The sequence below is a fragment of the Penicillium vulpinum genome (genome assembly GCF_028829585.1).
Source record: "Penicillium vulpinum strain IBT 29486 chromosome Unknown utg000001l_segment0_segment0, whole genome shotgun sequence".
In the NCBI taxonomy this organism is placed as follows: Eukaryota; Fungi; Ascomycota; class Eurotiomycetes; order Eurotiales; family Aspergillaceae; genus Penicillium; species Penicillium vulpinum.
In genome coordinates, this window is record NW_026643241.1 from 5,825,981 (window position 1) to 5,853,821 (window position 27,841).

The 27,841-nt window shown below is 47.9% G+C and overlaps 13 protein-coding genes across 13 annotated transcripts; 6 read left to right on the top strand and 7 right to left on the bottom strand.

Annotated features, from left to right (window-relative positions):
- Positions 1–293: 293 nt before the first annotated feature.
- On the bottom strand, positions 294–2,277 carry N7479_002080 (uncharacterized protein; the record flags this gene model as incomplete). Its single annotated transcript, XM_057249777.1, has 4 exons — positions 294–1,412; positions 1,467–1,557; positions 1,610–2,060; positions 2,109–2,277. 4 exons carry the CDS (start codon positions 2,275–2,277, stop codon positions 294–296), a joined length of 1,830 nt encoding a protein of 609 aa, XP_057114209.1.
- A 2,282-nt stretch (positions 2,278–4,559) lies between these two features.
- Positions 4,560–5,339, top strand: N7479_002081 (spliceosome assembly protein PRP11; the record flags this gene model as incomplete). Its single annotated transcript, XM_057249778.1, has 2 exons — positions 4,560–4,571; positions 4,644–5,339. 2 exons carry the CDS (start codon positions 4,560–4,562, stop codon positions 5,337–5,339), a joined length of 708 nt encoding a protein of 235 aa, XP_057114210.1.
- An 812-nt stretch (positions 5,340–6,151) lies between these two features.
- On the bottom strand, positions 6,152–8,345 carry N7479_002082 (serine/threonine protein kinase CBK1; the record flags this gene model as incomplete). The annotated part of the gene is made up of 4 exons (XM_057249779.1): positions 6,152–6,464; positions 6,524–7,000; positions 7,134–7,637; positions 7,717–8,345. 4 exons carry the CDS (start codon positions 8,343–8,345, stop codon positions 6,152–6,154), a joined length of 1,923 nt encoding a protein of 640 aa, XP_057114211.1.
- A 752-nt stretch (positions 8,346–9,097) lies between these two features.
- N7479_002083 (beta-N-acetylhexosaminidase) lies at positions 9,098–10,933 on the bottom strand (the record flags this gene model as incomplete). Its single annotated transcript, XM_057249780.1, has 3 exons — positions 9,098–9,511; positions 9,562–10,737; positions 10,802–10,933. 3 exons carry the CDS (start codon positions 10,931–10,933, stop codon positions 9,098–9,100), a joined length of 1,722 nt encoding a protein of 573 aa, XP_057114212.1.
- Positions 10,934–11,825: 892 nt separating this feature from the next.
- On the top strand, positions 11,826–12,827 carry N7479_002084 (glycoside hydrolase family 16 protein; the record flags this gene model as incomplete). The annotated part of the gene is made up of 2 exons (XM_057249781.1): positions 11,826–12,634; positions 12,686–12,827. 2 exons carry the CDS (start codon positions 11,826–11,828, stop codon positions 12,825–12,827), a joined length of 951 nt encoding a protein of 316 aa, XP_057114213.1.
- Positions 12,828–13,464: 637 nt separating this feature from the next.
- On the top strand, positions 13,465–15,031 carry N7479_002085 (Tim22-complex subunit TIM54; the record flags this gene model as incomplete). Its single annotated transcript, XM_057249782.1, has 2 exons — positions 13,465–13,555; positions 13,614–15,031. The coding sequence occupies 2 exons, from the start codon at positions 13,465–13,467 to the stop codon at positions 15,029–15,031; spliced, it is 1,509 nt and encodes a 502-aa protein (XP_057114214.1).
- Positions 15,032–15,489: 458 nt separating this feature from the next.
- N7479_002086 (peptide alpha-N-acetyltransferase complex A subunit NAT1) lies at positions 15,490–18,108 on the bottom strand (the record flags this gene model as incomplete). Its single annotated transcript, XM_057249783.1, has 3 exons — positions 15,490–15,944; positions 15,999–17,966; positions 18,027–18,108. 3 exons carry the CDS (start codon positions 18,106–18,108, stop codon positions 15,490–15,492), a joined length of 2,505 nt encoding a protein of 834 aa, XP_057114215.1.
- A 666-nt stretch (positions 18,109–18,774) lies between these two features.
- On the bottom strand, positions 18,775–19,410 carry N7479_002087 (MIX23 family protein; the record flags this gene model as incomplete). Its single annotated transcript, XM_057249784.1, has 2 exons — positions 18,775–19,277; positions 19,338–19,410. The coding sequence occupies 2 exons, from the start codon at positions 19,408–19,410 to the stop codon at positions 18,775–18,777; spliced, it is 576 nt and encodes a 191-aa protein (XP_057114216.1).
- A 461-nt stretch (positions 19,411–19,871) lies between these two features.
- Positions 19,872–21,039, top strand: N7479_002088 (putative formamidopyrimidine-DNA glycosylase; the record flags this gene model as incomplete). The annotated part of the gene is made up of 2 exons (XM_057249785.1): positions 19,872–20,464; positions 20,520–21,039. 2 exons carry the CDS (start codon positions 19,872–19,874, stop codon positions 21,037–21,039), a joined length of 1,113 nt encoding a protein of 370 aa, XP_057114217.1.
- A 132-nt stretch (positions 21,040–21,171) lies between these two features.
- Positions 21,172–22,269, bottom strand: N7479_002089 (alpha/beta hydrolase family protein; the record flags this gene model as incomplete). The annotated part of the gene is made up of 1 exon (XM_057249786.1): positions 21,172–22,269. One exon carries the CDS (start codon positions 22,267–22,269, stop codon positions 21,172–21,174), a length of 1,098 nt encoding a protein of 365 aa, XP_057114218.1.
- A 570-nt stretch (positions 22,270–22,839) lies between these two features.
- N7479_002090 (uncharacterized protein) lies at positions 22,840–23,289 on the top strand (the record flags this gene model as incomplete). Its single annotated transcript, XM_057249787.1, has 1 exon — positions 22,840–23,289. One exon carries the CDS (start codon positions 22,840–22,842, stop codon positions 23,287–23,289), a length of 450 nt encoding a protein of 149 aa, XP_057114219.1.
- An 887-nt stretch (positions 23,290–24,176) lies between these two features.
- N7479_002091 (uncharacterized protein) lies at positions 24,177–25,346 on the bottom strand (the record flags this gene model as incomplete). The annotated part of the gene is made up of 1 exon (XM_057249788.1): positions 24,177–25,346. The coding sequence occupies one exon, from the start codon at positions 25,344–25,346 to the stop codon at positions 24,177–24,179; it is 1,170 nt and encodes a 389-aa protein (XP_057114220.1).
- A 478-nt stretch (positions 25,347–25,824) lies between these two features.
- nar1 (iron-sulfur cluster assembly protein NAR1) lies at positions 25,825–27,698 on the top strand (the record flags this gene model as incomplete). The annotated part of the gene is made up of 2 exons (XM_057249789.1): positions 25,825–25,926; positions 25,998–27,698. The coding sequence occupies 2 exons, from the start codon at positions 25,825–25,827 to the stop codon at positions 27,696–27,698; spliced, it is 1,803 nt and encodes a 600-aa protein (XP_057114221.1).
- Positions 27,699–27,841: the final 143 nt, after the last annotated feature.

A 27,841-nucleotide genomic window follows, 5' to 3' on the forward strand; every position in this document is an offset into this window, starting at 1 on the left:
CGATATCTTTTTTGGCATGTCCCTTTTCGATCCTTTTAGAGCCTTCCTTTTAGTAAAGTTTTTTCCCCCTCGGTATTAGAGCTAGAAGGATGGTTATGTAGTTATAGAGAAGTACCATCAGAAAAGTGAATGATAGCATGGAGTACCTAGACATGCCGGGCTTATCACTCTACAATCTACGAAGGCAGGATAGAACCTGAACCGTACAGACAACTTTTCTATGTATAACTAGGGAAATTATTAAACCTCTAATAGAATGGTTCTAGGCGTATAATGACTATCATCTCGAAGCACTACCTCTTAGACGCACAATCAGGCATCTCAACCCGAATCCTAACCTCTCCCACCTCATTTTGAAACAAGAACCCAATATCCCTTGTCGAATCAGCTAGCTCCACCTCCCTACGCACAAACCGACTCTTATCAGGGCCATCGCCCGTTGTCTCAACCCGAAAGCCAACGTCAGGTCGAGACTCATCCTCACTATCCTCATCCCATTCAACAATGGCCTCATCACCAACTTCCTTCTCCACAGGATCCCACTCATCCGTCTCCCAGAATAGCCGGAACCCAAACGCCGGTAGGCCGAAGAGCCGCGACACCAACGCCTTGACCTGGTACGTATCGAATGAGCCAGGAATTTCTTTGACTCGACTTTTGGATTCTTCGTTTCCAAGTGGTAGATGGAAGGCCATCTTGACCAGTCGCGCTGCGACGGACCGTGGATGGATAATTCTGGCGCCTGAAGAGGATACAACGGCTCTTGTAATAGTCGGCTCGACGTATAGTTCGCACAGCTCGCTGTATCGCGGGTGTGTAGCGAGAATGGCGGGCTCTTCTGCTTCGGTCGTGGCGGAAAGTTCTTTGCCAATGAGGGATAGGTAGTACATCTCTGCGTTGGAGCGGTCTTGTAGTGAGATAGTACTGTAGTTTAAGGTGGTGAGGGTGGATGGGAAGCGAGATAGGGCTAGCATAAAGGCTTCGTCGACGGTCATTGGTTTGGAGGCTTCTGCGACAGAGGGTGGGAGGGGTGGCTGGTCGAATAGGGGATTGCCGGTGATTCGGAGGGTAGTTAGACCTGGGAAGACTGTGGGGAGTGTGTTCAGAATGGCCCAGGAGGTAATGTTGTTGCGGGATATATCGAGGGAGCGGAGAGTTGACGGAAATTGGAAGTCTAGGGTTGTATCTGTCGTGTTTTGGTTCACGGTGCTGATGCCGTTCCCACGAACGGAGAGGTGCTCCAATTTTGGAAGTCCAGCAAGATACCGAAGAGCTGATATTGAGGTAATATCGTTGTGTTCGATGGTTAATGTTGTGATAGTGCTAGGTAGTGGACAGGTTATCTCAGAGAGCTGGTTCGCAGATGCTGTGAGAGTTGTCAAGCCAGGGAATCGATATGCAATGGTAGCAATCTATGTCCGAAGTCAGCTTTGCTCAAGATGATTCGTGATAAATAAGGCACATACCTCATCCCAGCTAAGCAAAGTTTCTTCTAAATGTAGCTCATTGATTCCCCTGAAGGTCAGATCATCTTCGAAAGCCTGAAACCGGTTTCCACTATTCTCCAGTCAGCTCTACTATTGACGAGGTGGACAAATTAGAGACTTACTTCAACTTCAGTCGTTTCAGGTGCTTGAGCTGATCGCAGATATCCCAAACATCACGCCATCGGCTCAATAAGCTTCGACTGAGATCAAGTTCCGTGATCCTGGGGCAAGTTTCTCCAATCTTTTGTGCTGCCTCACTATGTGAGGCTTGATCCTGGTTGTAGGACGAAAGGACCCCGGCAATCCGTAGGCCATCAAGCAAAACAATGCGTAACTCTTGGAGCTCGGCGAGCTGTTTCCGAATTTTGTCGAAGCCAACTTCTTCAACAACCTTGCCGCTAATTTCAATTGGCTTGCCTCGAACTGTTGCTCCACCAACCAAGGAATTTTCAGCAGGGCTGTTCTCAGACTCAGAAGCATACTTCTCCCGCAAGGCCTCTAGGAAGTTCAGAGGCTTGTCTGAAGGCCTGTCGGGGCGAACAAAAGACCCCGCTGTGGGATGTTTGCTTTTGCCTATAGCCAGGTTAGCAATAATCCAATTTAAAATTGAGACATTCATACATGAGAAGTATCTGATGCCTTTATGTTCTCCTGAGTGCTTGCCACGAGTTGCATCGTCCCATTCAACACCTAACCAGTCGCCGGTGGTCCCTTGAACAGTGCCTACATAGCGAATAGTACTCAAATGGCCATCAAACGACCGACGTTGGTCTACAGCTGGAGCATCCATAGCTCAAGCTAGGTCTAACAGCTAGTGCTTCGGTAAGTGCTACTTCGTATTGTGATTTATGATACTAGTTAATTAATTATGTAACGTATTCGGTAAGCGAGCGGCGGACGCAAGCGAGTGGCGGACCCCACGCAAAACGCGTCCATGAATTAGCACTTAGTTAGTTCAACCACCCACTATGCCACCAATTCGCTCTCAATCCTCTACAAATTTAATAGAGCAAGAGGGCAGGCTTTTATTAGCTATCCAGGCCTTTAAAAATCAAGAAATCTCTTCAATTTGTGAAGTGGCGCGCCGTTTTAGTGTGCCCGAAACTACCCTCCGCCGCCGCCTTAAGGGGGTACAGAGCCGCGTGATTTGTCGCGCAAATTCCTCTAAATTGACGGAAATTGAAGAGGAGTCTCTTCAAAAATGGATTCTCTCTATGGATTCTCGTGGAGCAGCCCCCCGGCCCTCTATGGTACGAGAAATGGCGGATCTTCTTCTTCAAAAGCGTGGAACTACCCCGGTTCTTTCGGTTGGCGAAAAATGGGTATATAACTTTGTGAAACGACATCCTCTTCTCTCCTCCCGATTCTCGAAACGGTACAATTACGAACGTGCAAAATGCGAAGACCCTAAAATCATTAGGGAGTGGTTTGATTTAGTTCAAAAGACGATTCTTCAATTTGGAATCGATCCCGATGATATTTACAACTTCGATGAGACTGGTTTTGCAATGGGATTGACTGCAACTGCAAAGGTTATTACGAGGAGTGAATACTATGGTCGGCGTTCACTTTTACAACCTGGAAATCGAGAGTGGGTGACTGCTATTGAGTGTATAAATGCTTCGGGCTGGGCCCTTCCTCCGTGTATGATTTTTAAAGGCAAAGTCTTTATTGAATCATGGTTCGACGGCCTTCCGGGGGATTGGCGCTTCGAAGTTAGTCCTAATGGCTGGACCTCTGATGAAATTAGCTTTCGTTGGCTTGAAAAGCTCTTTATTCCGACTACTTCTTTACGTACGAAGGGGAGCTATCGGCTTTTGATACTCGACGGTCACGGAAGTCATTTAACGCCTAAATTTGACGCAATTTGCGAGCAAAATAAGGTGATACCAATCTGTATGCCAGCGCATTCATCTCATCTTTTACAACCTCTGGACATTGGTTGTTTTGCGGCATTAAAACGTATATATGGTCGGATGGTTGAAATCAAGATGCGGAACGGGATCAATCATATTGACAAACTTGACTTCCTCGAAGCATACCCCCTTACACGAATTGAAGCTTTTAAATCGGAGACTATTAAGAATAGCTTCGGAGCAGCTGGTTTAATACCATTTGCACCCGACCGAGTGATTTCAAAGCTTAATATTCGACTTCGAACCCCAACCCCCCCAGCTAGCCGGGGTAGTGAATCAAGCCGGAATTTTACTCCAAAAACCCCCTTTACGGAGAAAGAACTACGTCGTCAGGCTTCATCAATTAAAGCCTTACTTCGTACAAGGTCTCGAAGCCCGCCTAGCCCGTCAGATCGTGCATTAAACCAGCTTGTGAAAGGCTTCCGTCTTACAATGCAAGGTGCTATCTTACTCGCCAAAGAAAATAAGGAATTACGCGCCGCCAACGAGAAGCAGAAGCAAAAGCGTACTAGATCCCGGAGGCAAATACAGGCAGAAGCAGGCCTTTCAGTACAGGAAGCTTCTCAATTGATTACTGAGCCGGTGGAAGCAATTAAAGCACCTCCCTCCCCTCTACGAAGAAGCCCTTCGCCGGCTTTACAACCACGTACGCGGGCCCCACCAAAGTGCAGTGGTTGTGGAGAAATAGGACATAAGATTAATAGATGCCTAGCTAGCTAGATGATTTCACTGTATTTAATTTAATGGAGTTTTGGTTGACATATTTATATTTGAAATTAATGCATTGGTTGGGGTCCGCCACTCGCTTGCGTCCGCCGCTCGCTTACCGAATACGTTAGTTATCGCCCAAACAATCTGCTTATATAATCAACTTCGGATTCCAACCTTCCAAGGTTGGTTACCCTGGGGCCCAGACTTCACTTGGATTAACGGCTGAAGACTAGGCACGTTCCATGTAGTACTAGACAAATTAATCTTGGAAAGTCACAGTCATAGTAAGAATTGTTATGATGGTATGTACTATGTTAGCCGCAATAGGAAGGCGGTCGCTGCGGATATTGTCCACCGCCTTTGCAAAACACCTGGATAACGAGCGATAGTGAATCTCACCAACTCAACTTCCTCACCAACCCTCGAGAGCTACAACGCCGAGAAAATGGATTATCAGGTGAGTACACCCCCCGGGGCCGGCGTGTCGCCCAACCCCTGTGACTTATGATCTCGCTGACACATCGCGCAGAATCGTGCGGGTTCCAAATTCGGTGGGGGCGGCGTCGCCTCCAAATCTGCTACGAATGCAGACCGACGTGAGCGACTACGCAAGCTCGCCATGGAGACAATGGACGTCGAGAAGGACCCCTACATCTTTCGCAACCACCTCGGCACCTTCGAATGCCGCCTTTGCCTAACAGTTCACCAGAACGATGGCTCCTACCTCGCCCACACGCAGGGTCGCAAGCACCAAACCAACCTTGCGCGACGCGCCGCGCGCGAGGCACGCGAAGGCAGGAACCAGGATGCTTCGTCTACCGCTGGGGTCGCGGGCGTTCAAGTCAAGAAGCAATTGATCAAAATCGGCCGACCAGGATACAAGATCACCAAGATCAGAGATCCCCTGACGCGTCAACTCGGTCTACTATTCCAGATGCAGTTCCAGGAAATCACCCCCGGTGTGAAGCCCCGTGTACGCTTCATGTCGGCTTTCGAGCAGCAGGTCGAGACTCCCGATAGTAACTACCAGTACTTGGTTGTTGCTGCCGAGCCGTACCAGACTTGTGCCATTAAGCTGCAGGCTAGAGAAATCGATCGTCGTGACGAACGCTACTGGACCTGGTTCGATGAGGATACCAAAGAGTTCTGGATCCAGATTATGTTCAAAACTGAACGCGAGGAGATTTTCAGTGGTGTGCCTGGCCTGGCGCCCGCGCAGACTTAACTCTTTCGTTTCAATGCCCTTTTCGCTCGTTTATCTGTCTTGTTCTGCTCTTTTTTCGGACTCACATCGCAAATGATGGTTGTCTCTATGGCGGGAATCAGGATTGGCGTTTCGGGGTTGTTTCATGTGGATACTCGGTTTTTATCTGATACTCGAGCGACGAGATCCCTTTTTATGACAATTGAAATTCAATAACTATGGCTGACATGCCATTAACAATAATTCCAATGTTCCTTATGGTCCTATATATTACTTAGATGGCCGCGAGAGCCCCAAGAACAGTAGTGATAGTAGTGGGCAACCAGCTACTTGGCCCAACGCACGGCCCAACTCCCGTGCGCTGGGCCGAGTATGGCATTGCTTGTGGCTGAGGTACTAACATACAATGCAGTCAAAGTTCCCTGTTCTACAGGCCCAAAGCACATTCTACTGTGAATCCACCAAGGCATGAAGATAGTGTATTGTGAGGAGGCGGATATAGTCAGAAAGACAAATGCATTTTATTCTTTAGGGTAATATCCTGACTATCCTAAATCAGCTGGGTCTCTCCGAAGTGTGACAAGTAGTGTGTATCGTCTTGAGAAGGATGCAAGGCGTTAGATACATATGTATCAACCAGTGAAACCGAAGATGGGTCATGATTCGGGAAAACAAGATCGCGCTGATATGCTCAATGATAATGTGTAACGAGGTAAAAGAACCGAGCTTATTTTTAAACCGATAAAAAAGTACCATGAGAAACAAAGGAAGCAAGCCCTGCTTGCTTCCACTGTCTCTGGGAATCGGTCAGTCTCGGAATACAACAAACAAACCTAAGTTGTTTGGAAGGCATTGAATGCCTTATAGGTATAGCCGATGAATGGCAAACTCATCTCAGCTTCCTGCGAGTCTGGCATGGCACGGGCCTGGGCGCGGTGGATTGCACTCGTATCCTCCTGGGGAATTTCATCAATTGGGAAGTACGACACATCAATGTTTGAGCTGAGGCGCGGCTCGAAGGGAGCACGGATGCTGCGTAGTTGGTCCCAAACAACACCCCTGAAAAAGGGGTGGTTTTTGATCTGTGTCGCACCTCCGTGCTGGCCACCTTCGCTGCCAATACGGTGATCCGGGTCACACAAGAAACTAGACAATTCGGTTAGCGGGTAATCCCTTTGGGGTTTGATAGATAGATAAGAACTTACCTTCGGATCAGCGCCTCAGAGTCACGCCCAAGAACTAGTTCATCGGGGAAGTACAAACACTCTCTCCAGTTGACGATTTTCCGGTAGGTGTCATTTGTGTCTTCAGCACAGAATGGAGGCCAGCCCACGAGACATTCAAACATGATAGCACCAACAGACCACCAATCGCAGAGATAAGTGTAGCCTTGACCGTTGAAAATCTCAGGAGCAATATAATCCGGTGTTCCAACAGTCGAATAGGCCATGGCACGACGAGACTTTCGCCAGGTGTTGATTTGACCACGGTTGGACACTGTGAGATTAATGGCATCATTGAAGTATCCAGAGTTGCGGTTCCGGTCCTTGGAAGTGGAATTCTTGAGGAGGTTTTGGTAGTAAGCGTTGTCATGGGTCTTCTTGCCTCCGGTCGACAGACCAAAGTCAGTAAGCTTGACGTGTCCACCCCGATCGAGCAAGATGTTGTCGGGTTTGATATCACTGCGCAACAAAGAGTCATTAGTATGGATTATCTTGTGTGTTAGCATATGCACCTTATTCTTCATTTCAAGGAGAAGAAGAAAATCCACATGCCAATGTCACAACTCGCAACAAAGCACTAAGAATCACTTACCGATGGAGGAAACCAAGCTTGTGTACAGCTTCAATTGCCATCACCACCTCGGCCATATAGAACCGTGTGATATCCTCAGAGAAGATCTCATACTTAATCAACATGGTCATCAAATCACCACCGGGCAAAAACTCCATCAGCAAGTAAAGGTACGCAGCATCCTGGAACGATGCGTGAAGCTTCACAAGCCAAGGATTATCCTTCGAATCTGCCAGAATATCACGTTCGGCACGGACATGGGCTAATTGATCTTTCTTGAACATTTCCGTCTTGATCAACGACTTGAGGGCGTAAATCTTGCCATCAGTCTTGCGCTGCACCAGCTTGACCTCACCGAAAGCACCCTTCCCGATAATCTTGATGGTCTGGAAGTTCGCTGGTGTCTCCTTCGTGCGCAAGAACCGAAGGAAATCGGACTCTCTCTTGGAAATCACGTCGGCATCTTGGCGTTTCTTTTCGACGGGGATATTGGGATCACGGATTGTTTTGTCAAGTTCGGCCGAGCTGTAGGGGCGAATCATAGGTATAAGCCACAATCCCGGAACAATATTTCAGGGCTCCCATTTGGGATATGGATACTTACCGCATGTTACGGTCCCGGGCCCGTTCAATATTCTCGTGGAAGAATACGGTCACCAGCTCCTTTGCCGCCTTGCCTCGCTTGTGCACATTCTCGGAGTACCGGTCGGGGAAGCGTTGCAACTCCTCATTCTCGGAGGGTGGGCGAGGGCTGCGAGGCACAGGTGGGATCAGGTGTGATGCTTGGGCCTGTGTCTGAGCGGGGGAACCACCGGCGGTGCGAGGCCGCTGGGCTGGAGAGCCCGCCCGATTATTGAAAAATCCTGCACGGTTTGCGTTGAGGTCCTGATTGGAGAACTGCTGGATCAGACCGTTGGTGCCATCGGGGTAGCCCGGGCGTGCTTGGTAGGCGGGCTGGGGCGATTGCAACGCTTGCTGTTGCGCGTATTGCTGCTGCTGCTGCTGCTGCTGGACATACTGCTGCTGAACCTGTTGGGCTGGGTAATTGTTGGGCATAAAGTAACCCGGAGCATAAGCTGGATTGGAGGGATCGACGTATTCCTGGGCCCCCTGAGTCTGATAGATGGGCTGGGGGAACGCGGAGGGGGTAGTGGGATAGGCGCGGTTGTTGGCATTGTAGTTACGGTCATAGCCGTAATTCATGTTGTTGCGATTGTTATTGTTGGGATCCATCTTGACTCGAACTCCCAAGGGACTTTTCAAGGTAGATGGGGGGAGGAAAGATGGGAGAGAGGAAGTTGAGGACCAGGGCGGGGAGTTTAAAGAAGCGGTGGCTCAGGAGGCAATCTAGCCCCAGTGTGACTGGCTGACAATATTGTTTACATCCATCCATGGATGTTACATGTTTACACCACTCGATTGACTTGAAACAACTGTGTGTGTTCCCAGTCTGTGATACTTTCCTTTTTATCCAATGATTTACTACAAGTAGGCGGCTAGGTAGTTCAGGAGGGGGAATCACAGTGTGCTAATGGGCTAATATCAATATTTTATAAGACGAGAGCTCATTTTACATAAATATCCTGCTAGTAGTGATTCAATATACCACAGCTCTCTAGGATCAGCCCTTGACGATTACTGGAATCTAGGCATTGTGTACAGCCCTGGCGGTTTTCTGCAACTTTTTGACTTTCTTCTGATTGAGTACTTGGCTCTTGCCGCTTTTAGGGAAAGCCCCTGAGTGTGTAAGCTGATCACGTGGGTCCACGGGTGTTAATGGGCCCAATCTAGCCCTATCAACGCTAATCCTCTGTGTTAACTGTTAACACAGTTTATAATCTTTGGCTTTTAATCTGTAGGTCTCAGACATACAACAGACATTATGTCTTAATAGGTACAATTTAGATGAAGGCGTACAGAGCTGTAACTTTGGAAACTCAAATGACTTTATTTCCTTCATATCATCTTTCAGTTAGATTGAAACCTCACCACGTGCAGTCACCACCATACTGTGTACACCACGCCATTTGAACCGGTGCAAGTTTTATTCCCCTCAACACCATCCTCTCTCTCAGATCAGACAATCTCACGGCTGCCTCGATTTGGCTCCTCGTTTGCCCACTCAGAGATTTACGCCCAGACCACATATTTTCTCCCGCGGCACACGACCGTGGCCAGAGCATTATATCCAGGTTTGACGGGTCACTCTGCTCGCTAAAGAGATGGATCTCGCCTCCGATGACCAACGCAGCCTGCTCAGCAGACAGAGAAGCGGTTGGGTCATACTCCCACACCACACGCCAGTTGTTAATCGGCGAACAAAAGTCAGTGTACGGGTAGTTAGCTGGGATGTCGGCGTCTTTGAAGTTGAACCATTTTGCGTGGCCACAGGCGAGGTACTAGATGTTGTTAGCGGTTGACAAAAGTCTTGCATGGATAGTTCACGAACCCAGCTGTCGGTATCTCCGAAGAGAGCTTTGTGTCCTCGCGAGGTCACTGTGCCAATAGCTTTAACACCATCCCAGGTCTGAATGATGACATCGTTTCCGAGGGTAAGATTCCATGTGAGAAGCAACTCCTGCCAGACAATTGGTACAAGACCTGCTTTCCTGACCAAGTCATGACTGTGGTCGATAAACTTTTGAAGTAAGGGAGTGATGACTGCGATCTCCTTGGAGTTGACAGTGTCATCCAGAAGGTAGTCGCTACTTTCAATCTCATCGCCACCAGTGTGGAAATATGCCGAATATGGAGAAATTCTGGGCAGCAAATCATCGAACAGTTTGGTGACAAATTCGTATACCGCCGTGGAATTAAGCTTGAGTTGTCCGCAAGGAGGTTCAGAGCAATAATTCCGCCATGGCCGCTGACGGAATGCAGTGATAAGCTCTGGATACGCGAATCCAATGGCTGTTGTGTGACCAGGCATATCTATCTCGATGATAACTTCGATACCACGATAGATACCGTAGATCTGGATATCTTCGATATCTTGAGGCGTATAGGATAGTCCAGCTTGGTACGCGCCTTTTTGAGATAGCTCTGGTAGCGCGGGGATATCCAAAGGCCAAGATTGTGCATCGGTCATGTGGATGTGGAAACGGTTGAATTTGCTCCAAGAAAGGGCATCAATGGTACGGAGGATGTGCTCTTTGGGGTACCAGTTTCTGGAAACATCCAAGTCCAAACCTCGATGGCTGAACTTTGGCCAATCACTGATACTAACGGGGGCGAGATTGGAATACACGCCAGTGCCTTTGACCGAGTGCGAATAGAATAACTGCGTGAAAGTCTCGAGAGCGCGAAGAATGCCAGTAGACGATACTGCTGAGATGGTTGCCGCGCCGTTTGTTCCAATGGTTAAGTTGTAAGTCTCATCAACTGTGCCCGCTAGGGGCTTGAATGTTGATTTGCTGTCTTCTGTCGTCTGGATGATCTGAAGTTCCGTTATATATGTCTTTGAATCGCTAGTCGCAGAGGGTTCGAATTTCTCCAGCTCATTGCGTGGATGGAACTTCCAAGGAACAATACTACTTGTGAAGATAGACTCTCGAGCCCTCTGCACGGCGGCTGCAACAATCTCCAAGCTTGAGATCGTATTTGTTCCATTTTTGGGGTCCGGAAGCTGGTTGAACATGATTGTCAGCTTCTGGATGGAAGGGGAAAGGAGCCTTATTGTATAAACCTACATCGCCATTATTGTATGAGACCCCAAAGTCCTCCGCAATCCAAACAGTTGAAGTTCCGTTTGTGAAAGATTGAGGGATGGGCCATAAGGCCGCCACATGACTGACAAAGGAGAGGAAGGCAAAGCACCTCATGATGACTCGAATGAATGGCAAGTCAACAATTCTTCTGGAGACCGCAGATGCATGATTTATATTCAAATCCAAGCGCTAGTATGACCAGGGGTCATTTATAAACTCTTACACGAAGCGATGTCGTGATGCTTCAGGAACACTGCAGGATTGCAGTGTTGTACGTGTAAGGTTACACTAGTAGAACTAGAAGTTGTTAGTTCGATACTAATCTCCTACGAATCATGTCGTGCTTTTAGCATTTATGTCGTTCTCCTGTGCAGTACTGGATGTTGTAATATAAAATGATAGACACTATACATTGCACTAACCCCTTTAGTTATGGGCCACCGAGAGCCGGAGCTAACCACTAGCTCAAATTGCACACGTACGTACAAAGTTAATGTATAGTTCGTACATTTCGGCATACTTCGCAACCCCAGGTCTATGGTGACGCACCATATCGATCGCTGAGTGAATAAACGGAATGAGTAGACCCACTGATAGACAGTACCCTATCTATGTATACATGTATACTCCGTAGATTCTACTGCAATGTAACATCGGATTCACTCTACATGTAATAAGAGGCGGAGATTTAATCTATCCTCTCTTCTAAGCTGTTACATACCCCGCTCCTAATACATAGAGCCCTAACTATGTTGTATGTGAAAACTCAGCCTTTTTACGAAGCACGTAATTATAGCGGCGTATGGCAAGTAAGTTCGCTAGAAAGTTCGCCAATTGCATCTACAACTATGGTGCAATATCTATATTACGATCATAACAATCAAGACTACACTAGCTTCTTAGAAGTATATAAAGAAGGATGATTGCACCGGTGGTTGAAGCTATCTTTATTCTCCTATAACTCTTCTGTTTTTCAGCCATCATATCTAGTCAAACCTGTTTAAGAATGGTCCGACTTCCTACCATCGTTGGCGTTGCTACATTAGCGCTATCAAAGACGGCCGCGGCGAAATATACGTTGTTCAATTCGTATGATGCCACCAACTTCTTTGACGGGTTTGAATTTCGAAACGGCACTGGATCTGGTGGGTTTGCTCAATATGTGGATGCAGCAACCGCAAAGGCAAAGTCTCTAGCAGGTATCAGGGATGGCAAGGTGTACCTAGGCGTTGATAACACGACTGAAAACACGACTGGTGGTCGACAATCTGTCAGAGTCATCACAAAGAATGTATGGACCAACGGAGTTTACATCGCTGATATCGCCCACATGCCAGGTAGTGCCTGTGGCATCTGGCCAGCCTACTGGACTAGTGGACCAGACTGGCCTAACAGCGGCGAGATCGATATTATCGAAGGCATCAACATGCAGAAAACCCCCATTATCACCCTGCACTCTGGGGCGAACTGCACCGTCACAAATACTGGCTCGGCAGCTGGCTCTGTCCTCGTCGATCCCGATTGTGATAGCAGTACCTCCTCTGGTGGCTGCTCCCAGACGTCGACAAATACCAAGGCCTACGGTGATGGCTTCAATGCGATCAATGGTGGTGTTTACGCAACACAATGGACAAACAGTGCCATCTCAATATGGTTCTTCCCCCGTGGCAGTATCCCGGCAGACATCACAGCAGATGCTCCAACACCATCCACTTGGGGCACGCCATTGACCCGGTTCGTGGCGTCAGGCTGCGACTTTGCCTCTCACTTCAAAAGCAATGACATTATATTCAACACAAATTTGTGTGGCTGGGCGTAAGATACAAGATCCACTGATGTATTAAGAGGTACGCTAACACATACCAGTGGAAGTGCGTGGCCATCCCAGTGTAGTGCGAAAGCTGCTACCTGTAAGGAATATGTGGCGCAGAATCCGTCGGCATTTTCGGAATCGTATTGGTTGATCAACTATGTCAAGATATATGGATGGAGCAATGCTGCTAAATAGGGCTTCAATATCATCGCCACGATATTTCCACCAGACAAGAATCAGATGAGGTCACAGTTAGACCTATAAAACCGAGAGACTATATAAGCATATGCAATATAAGCCATTTAGTTTTTCATACAGATTGTGCAGAGATTGTTTCCGATGATGGGGCTTTGTTCCTAGTATATATCAATTACTGACTAGCTTACTATGGGCTCGAAAGACAGTTTGGTCACCTTTGTTCTATGTATAGTACCATTATATCATTTCTCGCCATTCCATGCCTGTTGGTTAATAATCACCAATTGTCTGTGGCAAGGATAAAGCCCTGTGAGGGCCTAAACGCCATGCCGGGTTGTCAGGTAGTTGCTTCTTCTATAATGTGCCGAAAGAATTGAAATATCCCCCGTAGAGGTAGAATCAAGAGACTCAAGTGACTATAAAATCAAACAACCAAGGCAAGAAGCCTGAAATGATACTCATATCTCACGTCTTCCAGGAGTCAACCCGACGACCTCGGGATCTAACGAACGAGGTTATCTCCAGTCACGTGAATCGGGATAATGTAATCCCGAGGCAACAATTTTCCCCGAACGAGCATGTCCCGGGTGTACGTTATTTATACATATAGACCATTTCTCCATTATACCGCCCAATGGCAGACTCCTCGAGCTCTGCTGCGCCCTCGGGTGCCAGCAAGCCCCAGGCGGCCCCGAAGCCGCCTAACCCAGCGTTCAAAATGATGGGTACGTCTCTGTTCTCCGTATTTCAACGACCAAAAATACTCATAATGCTATGAGACAGGTCTCCCTAATATGCGATTCAAACTACCCTCTCGCAACTGGATGATCTTCCTTACTATCACTGGATCATTCACCGGTGCTCTTATATACGATCGTCGGGAGAAGCGTCGCGTTCAACAAAAGTGGTCAGAGCTTGTGGCTCATATTTCAAAAGAATCTCTACCAATCGACCAAATGCGCCGGAAATTGACGGTATACTTGGCTGCGCCACCAGGAGATGGCCTGCGTACGGCCCGGGATCACTTCAAGGAATATGTCAAGCCCATTTTGGTGGCCGCGGCATTGGACTACACGGTGATCGAAGGGCGGCGTGAGGGCGACGTGAGAGCCGGCATGGCGGAAAGCATTCGCAAGCAGCGCCGAAAGGCTGGAGAGCCCAGCTCAGCTCCCGAAGAGGTCGGTGTGGAGGCAGTCGTTGCTGCCACCCGGGAACATATGGGGGTCACTGACGAACCGGGTCCCAAGGGCGACTTGGTCATCGGCCGGCACACCTGGAAAGAGTATATCCGGGGCTTGCACGAGGGCTGGCTTGGCCCCTTGGATGCGCCAGCTCCACCTCCGGAGGAGTTGACCGCGAATACAGTGGAAGACGTTAGTACCAGTGCGGAGAAACCCGCTAGTCTCGTGAACCCCGAGGTTGCGAGCATTGATTCCCCCGAGTTCTCTGAAGAGAAAACAGAAGAGATCCCCGAGCTCAAGTTCGAGGAACCAGACAAAGAAGAAGAGAAGGAAGAAGAGAAGCCTGCCAAGCCGGCTGGTCCTACTCCTGCATACATCTCCCCCAGCGAATACTCGTCCGCCATCCTCCCTTACACCCTCCCCCAGACCTTTGACAGCTCCACCCCAGTCGAATTCCCACATATCCTTGGCTTCCTGAACACCCCGATCCGACTCTACCGCTTCCTCACACAACGTTACCTTGCCGAGGACGTTGGGCGCGAAGTTGCCGCAATTGTCCTCGCGAATAGCGCACGGCCATACCACGCTGAGACCTTCGGCGCAGATTCCGAGCCCACCAGCGCCAGCGTTGACCCCACCCCTTCTCCTGACCGTTCTTTCACCGACCTCCCCCCTCGCAACTATGAGCAGCAGAGCGTAATGGAGACTGCTGAAAGTGAGTGGCACAAGTCTGTACACAAGCGCGAAGAAGGCGAGGAGGAGAAGGAGCGCGAGTGGCTCGATGATATTGTGCTCGATCAGCGCATTGCATCGCGTATGCAGCGTGCCATCCTTTCTCCCGAAGATGAGGCACGCGCTCAACGCATCGCCGCGAAACAGGAATACATTCTTGGCGAGGAGCGGCCGGCTCCTGTGCCTTTCTGGAAGCGCATGTGGATCGATTACGGCTACGGCGAGAGTGACGAGGTCCTGAGACGTAAACCCATTTTGGGTAACATCGACGGAGAAGATGGACAGTGAAAAGATCTTCACAATTTGATATTGGTTATTTACAATAACGGTTACGGGATGGATTATTCCCTGGCATTCAGCACGGCATGTGTTGGTCTTTTTGTTTAGCATATTGCGACTCCCTCCTCGGCTTGTATATTAAAGGCGTTTGATGTCCCATTTTAGAAATGTACATTGATGGAAACGGTGTTCTTCAAATTTGGAGTAGATTGTTCTACGTTTAGCCTTTGCTTGGTTGGCAATAGATACTGGTACATTGGATTCTCCCAGCACCTGTATACTCACTCCACTTGGCATCGGCCAATACCAGAGTATATTTTGCTCTCCCCGTGTCTTCCTCTATGTTTTTAACCCTTCTTTTGTGGTCCCAACTCCTGCAACTCCGTTGTTTTGCTAGGCAGTTAGGCAACTCATGATCGAAGCGGGAATGAGGCTGGGAGTCCACACGGTCCTCCACTCGTATCAAATCAGTTCAGCACGAAGACCGAAGACTCGGGCCACTTCTTGCTAGCCTTCTCGGCGTAGGCAGTCTTATCGCTGCCCCACTTGTTCAGAATGTCCAAGGAGATGACAGCCTCGTCGATAGTGATATCGGGAGTATCGAGGGTAGCAAGCAGGTCTTGCTCGCATTGCGACTTGGATTCGGGGTTCAAAAGTTGACGGCCAGACAGGCCGGCCTGCACGTGTACAACACTGCCCTTGTTAGCCGATATATAAGACTCGTTCCACTCTTCGAGCTTCTGGGTCTTTGGGAGCAGTTTGTCAAATTCAGCATTCACAACCTCGGCGACTTGCTCGGGAAGAGGCTCGGCAAGGCTCTCCAGAGACTTGCGGAAACGGAGCAATTGAAGGTGGAGAGTGGGGTTAGATGGATCAATGGAATGGGCGGCCGCAAGGCACTTGACGGCAAGGAGATGCTTGTCTATGATCGTATTAGCACAAAGGACTCGCCTTAGAATCTACCAATTTAACTCACCCCTTCTAGAGTAAACCTCAAATCCGAGGCACTGGGCTTCGATGTTCTGGGATCCAAACTCAAGCAACGGTGTCAAGAACTTCATGGCATCCTTCATGGGATCCTGAGTCTGGACTAGGGTGTTGCCTAGAGGATCGGAATCTTCTTTCTTCGTCTCTCCATCAGCACTCTTGGCGGTAGCTGCAGCCGCTTTCCTTGCTGCGCGCTTGTCAGACTCGATCTTTTCCAGGCGCTGCTGCTCCTTCTTGGCCTTCTTGAGAGCCTTCTTCCTCTGATTCTCGTCCGTAGAATCGATTCCATTAATTCCACTGGGCATCGGTCCATGCACGAGATCCGGCTGGTCGTGAAGAAGTAGGTGGGCCTTGACGGCTCCGAGAGCCATTCTTGTGTAGAAGGGGTGCTCACGCAGGCGGTCTTCCCAGCGCACCATGTCCACGTAGGCCCTAATCATTCCCTTGCGGAGAGAGAAGCCGTGGAAGTCGAATTGATCCTCCTGCCAGGTATCGAAGATGTTATAAACCGAGTGGAAGCGCTTCAGGGCAAGACCGAGCTTCTTCTGTCGGAGGAATGCCTCGGCGTCCTCAGTCAAGAACCAAGTGCACTGCATCTCGTGGAGATCGCCCAATGTGCCGCCGACAGTCTCATTGCGAGTGAACTTGCTCATGAGCTCCAGGCCTTTCTCGTTATCATTGTTTCGGAGCACGTATTTCGCCGCTTTGGTGTTGATATGACGATCCTTCTCATCTAGCATTCGAGCCTTCTCCATCTCTTCTGCTGCCTTCTCTGGGTTTCCGTAGTGCTTCCAGATCCGCGCCTTTGTCATCTGATATTCCACAGCCTTTGGTGACAGTTCAATGGCCTTCTCAACGTACTCCATGGCCTTGGGGAGGTTGCGGCTGAGGTGATAGTTGTAATGTTGAGCCAGGAAGTAGTATGTGCATGACAGGAACTCGGTGTTGTCTCCATTCGACTCCGCGGAGCCGTTTGCTGCCTTTTCAGAGAGATACCCCTCCACCAGTTCTTGTACCACGTCACGCTTGACCGAATCGACATAAAGCTGCTTGATGTTCACGAATAATGAAGGGACACCCTTCTTCAGCATGCGTTGCAGATAGACGTCGGCGGCCTGCTTGAAATCCTCTCCTTCTAGGAAATCGAGTGGAATGCGACGAGCAGCATCACAGCGGGGGTTCTTCTCCACCCACTCATCATATAGAGCTTTCAATGCCTTGTGATCGCTTTCAGGGATAGCCTTTGCCTTGATCAAGCCATTGTAGTAAATCGAGTTGTCTGGGTTGCGCTCCAGAAGAGCTGTGTATGCAGCCTCCGCATCGGCCTTGCGGTCCAATCGCAGAAGATAATCCGCCTTCATCTCCATGACTGCGAGCACATCAGTGCATCGGTATCCAACAGCTTCAAGATTCTCTAGAGCTCTCTCGAGGTTTCCAGTCTCCGCAATAATCGTGTTTTTGTACAAGGTGGCCTCCGAGTTCTCCATATCGGCGACAGGTGGTATGGCACCCTTCAATGTGTCCTCGTAGGTAGTCAAAACCTTCTCGGCCTCTGCCAAATCTCCGGCCAAGTGATGAGCGATCGCGAGCGCCGTCCAGTTCTGGCGGAAGCCTGGACGAGTTTGCAGCATCGCACTGCGGCTCCGAATGTATCCCTGGTAATCCCGCATCTGCATCTGAAGCAGCGCCAGATCACGTTGAATAGGTTGCGATTCGGGCTCGAGGCGCAGGGCAAATCGGTATGCTTTGATCGCCTCCTCGTAGTTCTTCTCCTGGCGTAATAGCAACCCATACACGTGCCAGGTGATATGCGACTTCATATCATTCTGGAGAGCCTTCTTCGCGAGCGCAAAAGCCTCCTCCAATTGCCCTATCTGGCTCATATTCAGAGCCTTCATGGCTTGCGTATCGCCATGTTTGGGGTTTTTGCGAAGAACCTGGTCTGCTATCTTGATGCCTGTGAAGTAAAACGTGGTTAGACAGGCCTAAGTGGTTCAAGGTCACTTCGGAGGCCGACCTTTCTTATACTGTTTCATCTCAAAGTGGTGAACCACTTGACGAAACAAGGAATGATCCTTGGTGCTCAATGTTTCCGGCATTGTGGGCGATGCTGACGTCGAGGGACCTGACTTGTGCGAGTAAGGAATCGATGTGTGCGGGGGACGACTTCTCCGAGTCCGATCTTGGCAGAGCTAAATGGACCGATAAGATAGCGTGCACCATCCAACTTCTTCACGGGAAAACAAGTAAAGCAAGGTGAACTAAATTGTGGTTTGAGACTAGGCTGAAATACATAGATACGTAAATTTATTGACTCTACACTTGTACCTGTGTATATTTTCATCAAGGCGGTATAGGGTGTAAAATGCATATCTCATGATGCACACGTGGTTTGTTGTGTGCATATACTCTGTAATGTAACTTCTTGAGTGACTACTGAGGATAGCAGAAAGGTAACGGACGCCTTTGATATATGTTCAAAATGAAAGGATTGATTATTTACTCTTAAAATCACAGTCTGTGGCACAAGCTACTTCTCTTAGGTAGTATCTCCGGACTATATATTATACCATTGTCTGCCTTTCCACACAAGATCCAAAAGCAATCTACTCTATTATAAGCAAAGCGAGGATACTAAATAACAAAAACGTACCATGCCAGGACTGTTCAAACATGTACAATTTGGGGTGAGCCTCCCCGGGTCTAAAGAAGAGTTGAGTTATACAGAAATTCCAGCATACTGTGGCACGCCCCTACCAGAACAGCTATTTCTGATGAGAATGGCGCCAGTGATCGAGAGCTTCTTCCCAAGAAGAAGAGCCACTGCATTTTTCTGACACCATTCCCCACGTTCGGGCCCGAATAATTTCTTCGACAGTGCGCTCATTGCGAATTAAATTGGCCAATGACTCAGTCCGTGCTTCACGTGGAAAAAAGCGAGCGGAGTACGGGTCCAAACGCTCATCAACTTCTCGTTCCCGGTCTCGGGTGGATTCCGTTTGCCGAAGAATCAAGTCGGGATCGTCGGGATCCGGACTCGTAGCTACACCAGCACAGTAAGTGAGAACGTCTGATCTCGTTTGCCATGACGGAAATAACACATTATCCTTGAAGTTCTGGCAGGCTGCAGGGTTGATCCGAGATCTCGACTCGGTTTGTCGCACCGCTGTTGATGATGGGTCAAATGCTTCCTGAGCCGGAGTAATCAACGCGTTCAAGTGCTGTGTAATCGAGTCATCGATAGTAGATCTTGAGAGTCGAAGAAAATCTAAACAAAAACAGGAAAGTCAATATGAGCTGGTATTAAGTCGTCAAATTTCAAACGAACCTCTGAGCAGTCTCTCGTCAAAACAGAACCGAGGCGTCAGCGCCGGAGCATCTATAGATGAGGTTTGTGACATCCTCCCAAGAATTTCCTCCCCAGCTTCCCGATTTGATTTGACCCAAAGCCACTCCAGTTTGTAATGAGGCTGTGATAGCGTTATTGATAGAGCTAAGTCGTCCAACAGCGTTGTATAGCGTAGTGTTGATAATTATGATATTGGAGTATGTCCTAATGGAATTCAGTATGATCTGTTATGAGCACAAGTAACACGCTGATAGTTTCCAAGGACAGTACAAGTAAGCTCTCCGTGGATCGATGGATCACCGTCGTCATGCCGTAATCAGCCATAAGCTCCGTAGCCGTTTTGGGATTAGCTCACTAAATTATATGCACGTGATAGCGCGTCGCGTTTAGGAGTATCGCGTCTCTCCTTATGCCAGATCGTCTTTCAGAGAAAAAGCATTTGTATCCGTATATGCTCTTGAATTCATTTTTTTTGCCCATTTTTACCATTGTTACTTGAAATATCATACCAAGATGCCTGAGCTAGCAGAGATCCACCGCATTGTGCATTTCATTCGTCAACACCTAGTTGGGAAAACGCTATCTAAAGTACAAGCACAACATGATGATATTGTATTTGGCAAAGTTGGCACTAGTGCCGCTGAATTTCAAAAGGCAATGCAAGGGAAGACGGTCGTGGGAGCAGGCCAACAAGGGAAATATTTCTGGATCACAATGTCCTCACCACCACACGCTGTGATGCACTTTGGAATGGCTGGTTGGTTGAAGATCAAGGATGCCGATACATACTACTATCGAACCGATAAGCCTACAGACCAGGAGTGGCCCCCTAAATATTGGAAGTTTCTGCTGGAGACAAGTGATGAGCCGAAAACAGAGGCAGCATTTGTGGATGCCCGCAGGCTTGGTCGCATTAGACTGGTGGATTGCCCCGCTGATGAGATCCGAAATCATACTCCGCTCAAGGAAAATGGGCCGGATCCAGTCGCTGATAAAGATACTGTGAATGAATCATGGTTGGCAGAGAAGCTGGGAAAGAAGAAAGTGCCGATCAAGGCTCTTCTGCTCGACCAGGCGAATATTAGTGGAATCGGAAATTGGATGGGGTAAGTTCTTCAGTCAAACATAACCCATGAAATAACAGAAGCTGATTATTTTCAGCGATGAAATTCTCTACCATGCCAAGATACACCCAGAACAATACAGCAACACTTTGAATGGTGATCAGATCAAAGCGCTACACTCTGCTATTCATTATGTCTGCTCCACATCTATTGGTGTACTGGCAGACTCAGAGAAGTTTCCCGAGCACTGGCTTTTCAAACACCGCTGGGGCAAAGGGAAGAAGAATCAGCTCGCCGCCCTACCCAATGGGAATAAGATCAGTTTCCTTACCGTTGGAGGTCGAACAAGTGCCGTTGTCCCAGCTGTCCAGAAGAAGAGTGGTCCCGTCGCCAAAGATATTGACGAAGACGTCACACAATCCACACCAGCTAATTCGAAACGGAAACGTGTGGCCCCAAAGAAAGAAAGCGACTCCGAAACGGACGAAACAACACAGGTTAAGAAGCGGGGGACCCAAAAACAAAAGAAGCTCACTGTAAAGAGTACGGATTCTGATGGGGAGAAGACAAAGCCCGCCGTTGTTGGCAGAAGACGATCTACCCGTACATCCAAGTGAGATGTATATGAAACTCAGGTACTAGCTACTGCATCTAACTCTAGAATAGTTATTTATTTTCTACCATAAATTCTCAGCAGCTCACTGAAATGAAATATACTTTACTTGTAAAAACCAATATTATATTATGGACTACTCGTGTTGGTCTTGGGATGGCACTTGTTTCACTGGCAGGTCGACCCTAGCCTGGAGAAATCTCAAGATATCTTCAATCTCATCTTCCACGCGATACCAATGTCCCAACCCCTCATAGGCCTTCCAGGTTACATCCATCCCAAAACCAGCTGAAAGAATATGAGACATTTTCCTTCCAAGTTCTACAGAAACCTTTGGGTCTTCAGAGCCATGGCTAATAAAGACAGGCGTCTGGAGATGATGGTATCTTGATTGTGGTCGCGATTTTTCTAGCAAATGATCATCTGTTGATATCATTGGAAGATCAAGAATATCCCGAACATGGCTGACAGCATGGTCAAGCAGTGAGCCTTCTCCCTCCTCGTCGTCAAAAGGGTCGAAATCCTCATAAAAGAAGCTGCTTTTTTTGAATGAGTCGTCATCCAAGTCAAGTTCCGAGAATGCATCTAAATCTGCGTCTGACTCTCCATCACTGTTGGACTGTTGCATAGCTGTCTCTCCGTTGTTTGAGTCTGAGTCTGAGTCTAAGCTATCATTGGAGTGAGTTGCCTGGCCGTTTCTAGCCGACGCAGGAATCTCGTTGCATCGCAGAATTTCATGGAACTGCTGCTCAAATGGCAGCCACCCACTCATCCCAACAAATGCTCCGATTGTGTTTGTTTCATTAGCATCGGGCCAGCCACCTAGCAAAGTGAAGACACCCGCAGCACAACCTTGACTTAACCCCCATAGGATGATCTTTTGATGGGTGTCTGCGCCCAAGATGCGAACCTCTTCGCTGATCAAGTCCCGAATAAATTCAGCAGTCCCACAGAGCCCCTCGACTTGTAAGTCTGTTCTCTCTCCGGGATCCTCAATTGAATAGTTGTCAAACCACTGGTTGATAGCCATCTTTTTAAACTTCGTTGCCCGTCGTTTGCTTGCAGTTGGAAAGATAAATTTAACTGTAGGAAGTCGAGCTTGCAGGTTTGCAGCGGCAATAAGTACACGACCGAAGAGTTCAGCATTACTGCCTGTTCCATGGAGCGAAATGATGGTATGTGTATGCTCTTCGCCCTGCGGTGAGATAACTAGAGGGGCGGGGTATGCTGACATTTTGGTCGATTTAGGTGAGGCAGAGAGGACGATAGGCGATACTTGAAACGTTATTTCTGAATGAATGCCAAGGATCTGTTTCAAATTTCTTTGTTATTTCTATTGTTTCGGTATTGCGAATAGCTATTCCGTGCAGAGTAAGATATATATATAGGCATACACATAATAAGCGTATAGATCAGTATATCGATCAACGACTATACATATTTCAATCCCAGACAATGAGCTTTATATCACATAGTTATTAGTGTGGACACCGGAATATATATGTGAAATCAATATATATCATCCCAATTATTAATGATTTTACTCAATTCAACCCTAGACACTGGGTTTTATATCGCTTTGTTCTTTTGTTCGCTCATAAAGAGTATTCGTCTGTCATTGTATGTGGAGGGGATAGAACCAACGAATACACAGATATATAAAGTCTCTAGACAGCCCTAGCCTTCAAAAAATACTAGTCTCAAGTCTCATTCAAATCCTAAACAACGAGCTTACCATTGAATCCCACTTGAAAAGAAAAAACTCAATTATTTTCTGACGATCACGACTATTTATTCGTCGAAGATGGCTGACTCATGGGACGTCTATGTAGCATTCTGCCAACGGCGAGGTGATGACCCCTTGCACTGGATGCTTTTGTTTGCTCACCCTGGATCACTGCGTTGTACATGGTACCATGTTGTCGGAGGCCCAACGCAAAATCGGGACTTCGAGCGCAAGATTCAAGCAGGAAAGAGAATGGACAGTTTTGGTATATCGAGAAAGCAGTACATCTGCCAGATTGCCGCAAGTGAGATCAACAAGGTTAAGTCGGCGGTAGTGGCAGTCCCTGTACAAGATTGTCAACGTTGGATCGTTGCAGTGCTTGCCGGACTTGAGCGCAAATGCCTGGTTCCTGCTGGCACCAGCGCTGATTATTATAATCAAATGGAGGCTACCCATGCCGTGCAAATTGGAGATGGCTGCTGGGTCTTGGTCTCCGGAACTGCTGAAGATGAACAGGTTGCTAAATAATAGTGCAACGGACTAGCAGATGGTTGGGGTGAAGAGCTCTCCTGATAATTTGAAATACCGAAGGTATATCGCATATGCTTTTTGTCATTGCTGTTCTCATTTTTTTTTGTATATGTGGATCTATCGCCTATTTTCCTTTGTATGTCTATTGATCCCTCTCTTTTCCATCTCTATACATCTGTACTTTTATGCTCCACTTGGCCAAAGTTTTATCTAGATTTTCTAGTTCCGCGTTTGTTGACAATGCAATTTCATTCCCAGGTCAATCTCAAGTATTCCATAGGAAATGTAGACATAAATCCCCATCAACCGCCCCCGTTACCTGTCTCCTGGATAGCGCGGCCCCTGGGCCCCGGTGGGTGGGCAATGATGAGTAATGGGCCGCCTGTGAGGTCCGAATTCAGGCATATCTAGGTATCTAGGTAGTATAAACGGTTCGGGTGGATTCATGCGCGAAGATACTAGTAGTTTAGAATACCGATTTATGAAAAGTGGCAAAGAAAGAAACCAGTTATAATGATGGATGAAAAGAATAGATGATACTTGTTGTAAGGGCGAAGAACTGTGATTAAGTGAATCCCATATGAAAGAAAGCAATAGTAGACAGAAGTATAGTTCGAAAAAGAGCACGCAACCCCTGTTGGGACGGTGTATGAGGACAAGGAACCAGAAGACATTGATGTAGTATCTTTGAGGAAATTATGAGAGAGCCTACATTATATATGTAGTTATTTACACAGCGAGGCCTGGCACTTCACTAGGCCACTTCATCAACACATAACTTGATTCAAATATTCTTAAATAATTTGCGCCTGCCTCATAAAGTCCCAAACCTCTCCTAAGAGGGGGAAGGTAATAAAGAGAAATGAAATCGAACCTTGCGAGACTCAGGTTATTTTCATTTTCATACCATCCAATGTCTTCGTGAAAATTGCAAAATTGTTCTCACCGGGTGCGTCTCTAATTACAAAATGTATCTGCTCAAACCAACCCTTGAACTCTTTTTTCGCAAGAACATCTCTCCAGCAGTTAGCCACCTCCTGAGGGGGATGACGAAAGGCCCCACAACCAATGGCACCGAGGACCAAACGGCGGTGATTGTGGAGTGCTGCCGTACGTAGAATCAATTGCATTTTACCTTTCATGAGAAGTCGATGTCCCTCATCCTGGTACGTGGAGTTGTCGGCGGTCAATTTAGGTTTGCTTCGTGCTGGCATGCTGATAACACTGACAGAGGGGTTCAGGTGTAGCTTATCTTCTGACGATAGGAAGTCATAACCCTTGTCCACGCTGGTTCGGAAAACGATAACATTGGGTGAATAGAGGCACTCCATATCTGTTATTGGGTAGAAGTTTGTATGGAGAGTACCATTGAGTGTGCTTCGGTAGCAAAGCTGTTCCTCCTGGGCTCGAGCACCATGGAGCCAGCCCCCACCGGGTGTGTGAGCATTGGCAAAGTTAAGAACACATACTGGCATGCGATCGATGGTGTTACCGGCATAATGCATCGCAAGGGCCTGGTCATATGTGTCTCCTGCCACGACCCTGACCACAGTTGTCTGATTTGGATACTCCACATGACTAGGTCTTAGGGGAAAAGAGGTCCATCTGTTCGCAATATAACCAAAGCGAGTTCCCTGCAATTCCGTTTTGGACAAAATTTCCAATGTAGCTTTCTGTGTTGCTTCGATCACCTTCCTCATTGTAGCGGATGTAGTCTTAAACTTCTTGACTCCACTACCTTTGATTTTAAAAAATCCAGGGGGCTGTTTCTTAGTCAGAACAGGCTTTTGGGCCGGATGTTTCTTTCTAAGTGCGTCCGCCTCACTTCCTGGTATAAGTGAAAAGCCGGACGAAGACCCGGAAGATGTCATGTTATTGTCGCTGGGGCCGTATGTCATTTTCTCAAACATGTTCCCTATGGTTTGAGTGATGCTAGTACTGGTGCGACTGTTTCCGCCTGCGGGTGATTGGTTTGCATACTGAGAACCTATCGATTGTTTGGAGTGTGTTGACCTGGAGCTGTCGGACTGGGTAGGCGATTTTCTTTTTTGCATGGCTTTTTCAGTAATGAAGGTGATAGTGAGATGCGAAAGAAATAGTAGAGCCGCTAATTTGAGAGTTGCTAATTTAAGGAAGAGGAGGGTTCCGGTGGCACTTTATGGCCCATTTGTACTTACTAGTTAACTAAATATAGACTCATATAGCTACCTATATACGAACTTGAAAGAATAGAGAAGACAAAGACTCGAGACTTGTGATTTACCTAGAAGTTGAAAGAAACGTCAAATAGGTCACGTGTATACCTCCAACCTAACCAATCAGAGCAAGTGTAGCCCGCATAAGGCGGTCAGCTTATCTCCGATCTCGCCACCATGACAAAGCGTGCAACGCTGTTGGCTTGTCGCCTTCTTGCAGAACTATTTTAATCCTTAAAGGGTTCGAAGTCTTTATTCTGATTATTTGCAATAAAATCAGCCAAATAAACGGCATTGCTTTCACTTCATTCACGACCCAAAGCTGTACCCCGCCGCAATGAGCGCGATCTTGTCAGCAGACGATCTAAATGATTTCATTTCGCCAGGGGTCGCATGTATCAAACCAGTTGAAACCCTTCCACAGAAAGATACAAAAGAGGTATGTCCGCTTATCGGCTTCGTTGAAACTGTGTAATATTGGAGTTCATTTGACTGATTTTCTAATTATAGAACGCCTATGAAGTAACAACGGAAGACAAAGTCCAGCCCGAGAATCTATCCCCCGCACAGATTTCTTTGACAGACTGCCTCGCTTGCTCTGGCTGTGTTACATCTGCCGAAGCAGTGCTGATATCACTCCAGTCTCACGCCGAGGTCCTCAATACACTTGATGCCTGTCCAGAGATTCCCTTGGCGCATGAACGTCATGGGGTGGTAGTCAATAATACCGAAGATTCTGGAGAGGGTAAGATATTCGTGGCCAGTGTCAGCCCACAGGTCAGGGCAAGTCTGGCAACAACCTATGGGATTTCGGACAAAGAAGCGGGATACATGATCAACCAATTACTTAGTGGCCCACAGGGCTTGCGAGGTGGGGGTAAACACGGCAATGGGTTTACGTGGGTTGTTGATACCAATGCCATGCGAGAGGCTGTTCTAGTGCTCACTGCAGACGAGGTTTCAGATTCGCTCAATCCAGGGGACTCGTTGACAGTCGGCCAGTTGGATGACTCTCTTCCCAAACGACCTATTTTGTCCTCAGCATGTCCTGGATGGATCTGTTACGCCGAGAAGACACACCCTTTTATTCTCCCGCATCTTTCTCGACTCAAGTCCCCGCAGGCTCTGTCGGGGACATTCCTCAAAACTGTCTTGAGCAAATCTCTTGGAGTTCATCCTTCTCGGATTTGGCATTTGGCCGTCATGCCCTGCTTTGACAAGAAACTAGAAGCTAGTCGAGAAGAACTCACAGATGTCTCGTGGCGGCAGGGGGATTCTACTGCCTCTGAGACACAACCTGTTCGTGATGTAGACTGTGTTATCACTGCTCGTGAGCTTCTGTCTCTGGCTTCGTCTCGAGGATTCTCACTTCCAAACTTGCCTTTGGAACCTTTGCCTTCGTCTTTCACCCCACCCTTCCCTGAAAAAATCCTCGATTCTTTTCTTTCCTTCAAAGGCTCTCGGACAGAACAATCTCTTACTACAGGTACCTCTGGAGGCTACCTACACCACGTTCTCATGCATTTCCAAGCTCGCAATCCAGGTAGTGAACTTGTGATCAACCGTGGACGCAATGTTGATGTTGTCGAGTACGTGCTCATGTCTCAAGAAGGTCATCTCATTCTGAAAGCAGCTCGCTATTACGGTTTCCGAAATATCCAAAACCTCGTCCGGAAGCTCAAGCCCGCACGTGTATCGAGGCTTCCCGGCGCAAAACCAGCCGCCAGACCCGCCGCAGGTCGGCGCCAGCCTATATCTCGTAATGCCGTGTCCACAAGTAGTTCGGGGTCAGATTACGCCTATGTGGAGGTCATGGCCTGTCCTGGTGGGTGCACAAATGGCGGTGGACAGATTCGAGTCGAGGACGCCAGAGAAGCCCTCGGTCCTTCCCAAGGAGAGGCACTAGACGCATCTATGAAGCCATCACCACATGAGCAGCGCGCGTGGCTCGCTCGCGTCGACGATGCTTACTTTTCGATGGAGTCTGAGTCTGAACCAGAGACTCAGTCTCAGCTGTTTTCATTGGCTGACAAAGAGGCTCAAATCCACGAAGGCTTGCGGCGCTGGTCAGAATACATGAAAATCCCCCTCTCTAAGCTTGTATATACTACCTACCGCAAGGTAGAAAGTGATGTTGGCAAAGATCAAACATCTGCTAATGATACTAGTCGGGTTGTGGAGCTTGCGGGGAAGATTGGTGGTGGTTGGTAACGGTTGTCTGCTTCATTTCGCTGCTACGAGGTCCACTGTTAGAGTGATTTTCTTCATGGTCTCTTCTTTGCTTCATTTGCATGGCGCTGGGATCTGATTTTTCTTGCACGTTCCTGGGATATACCACATTTTCATTTTTGGAG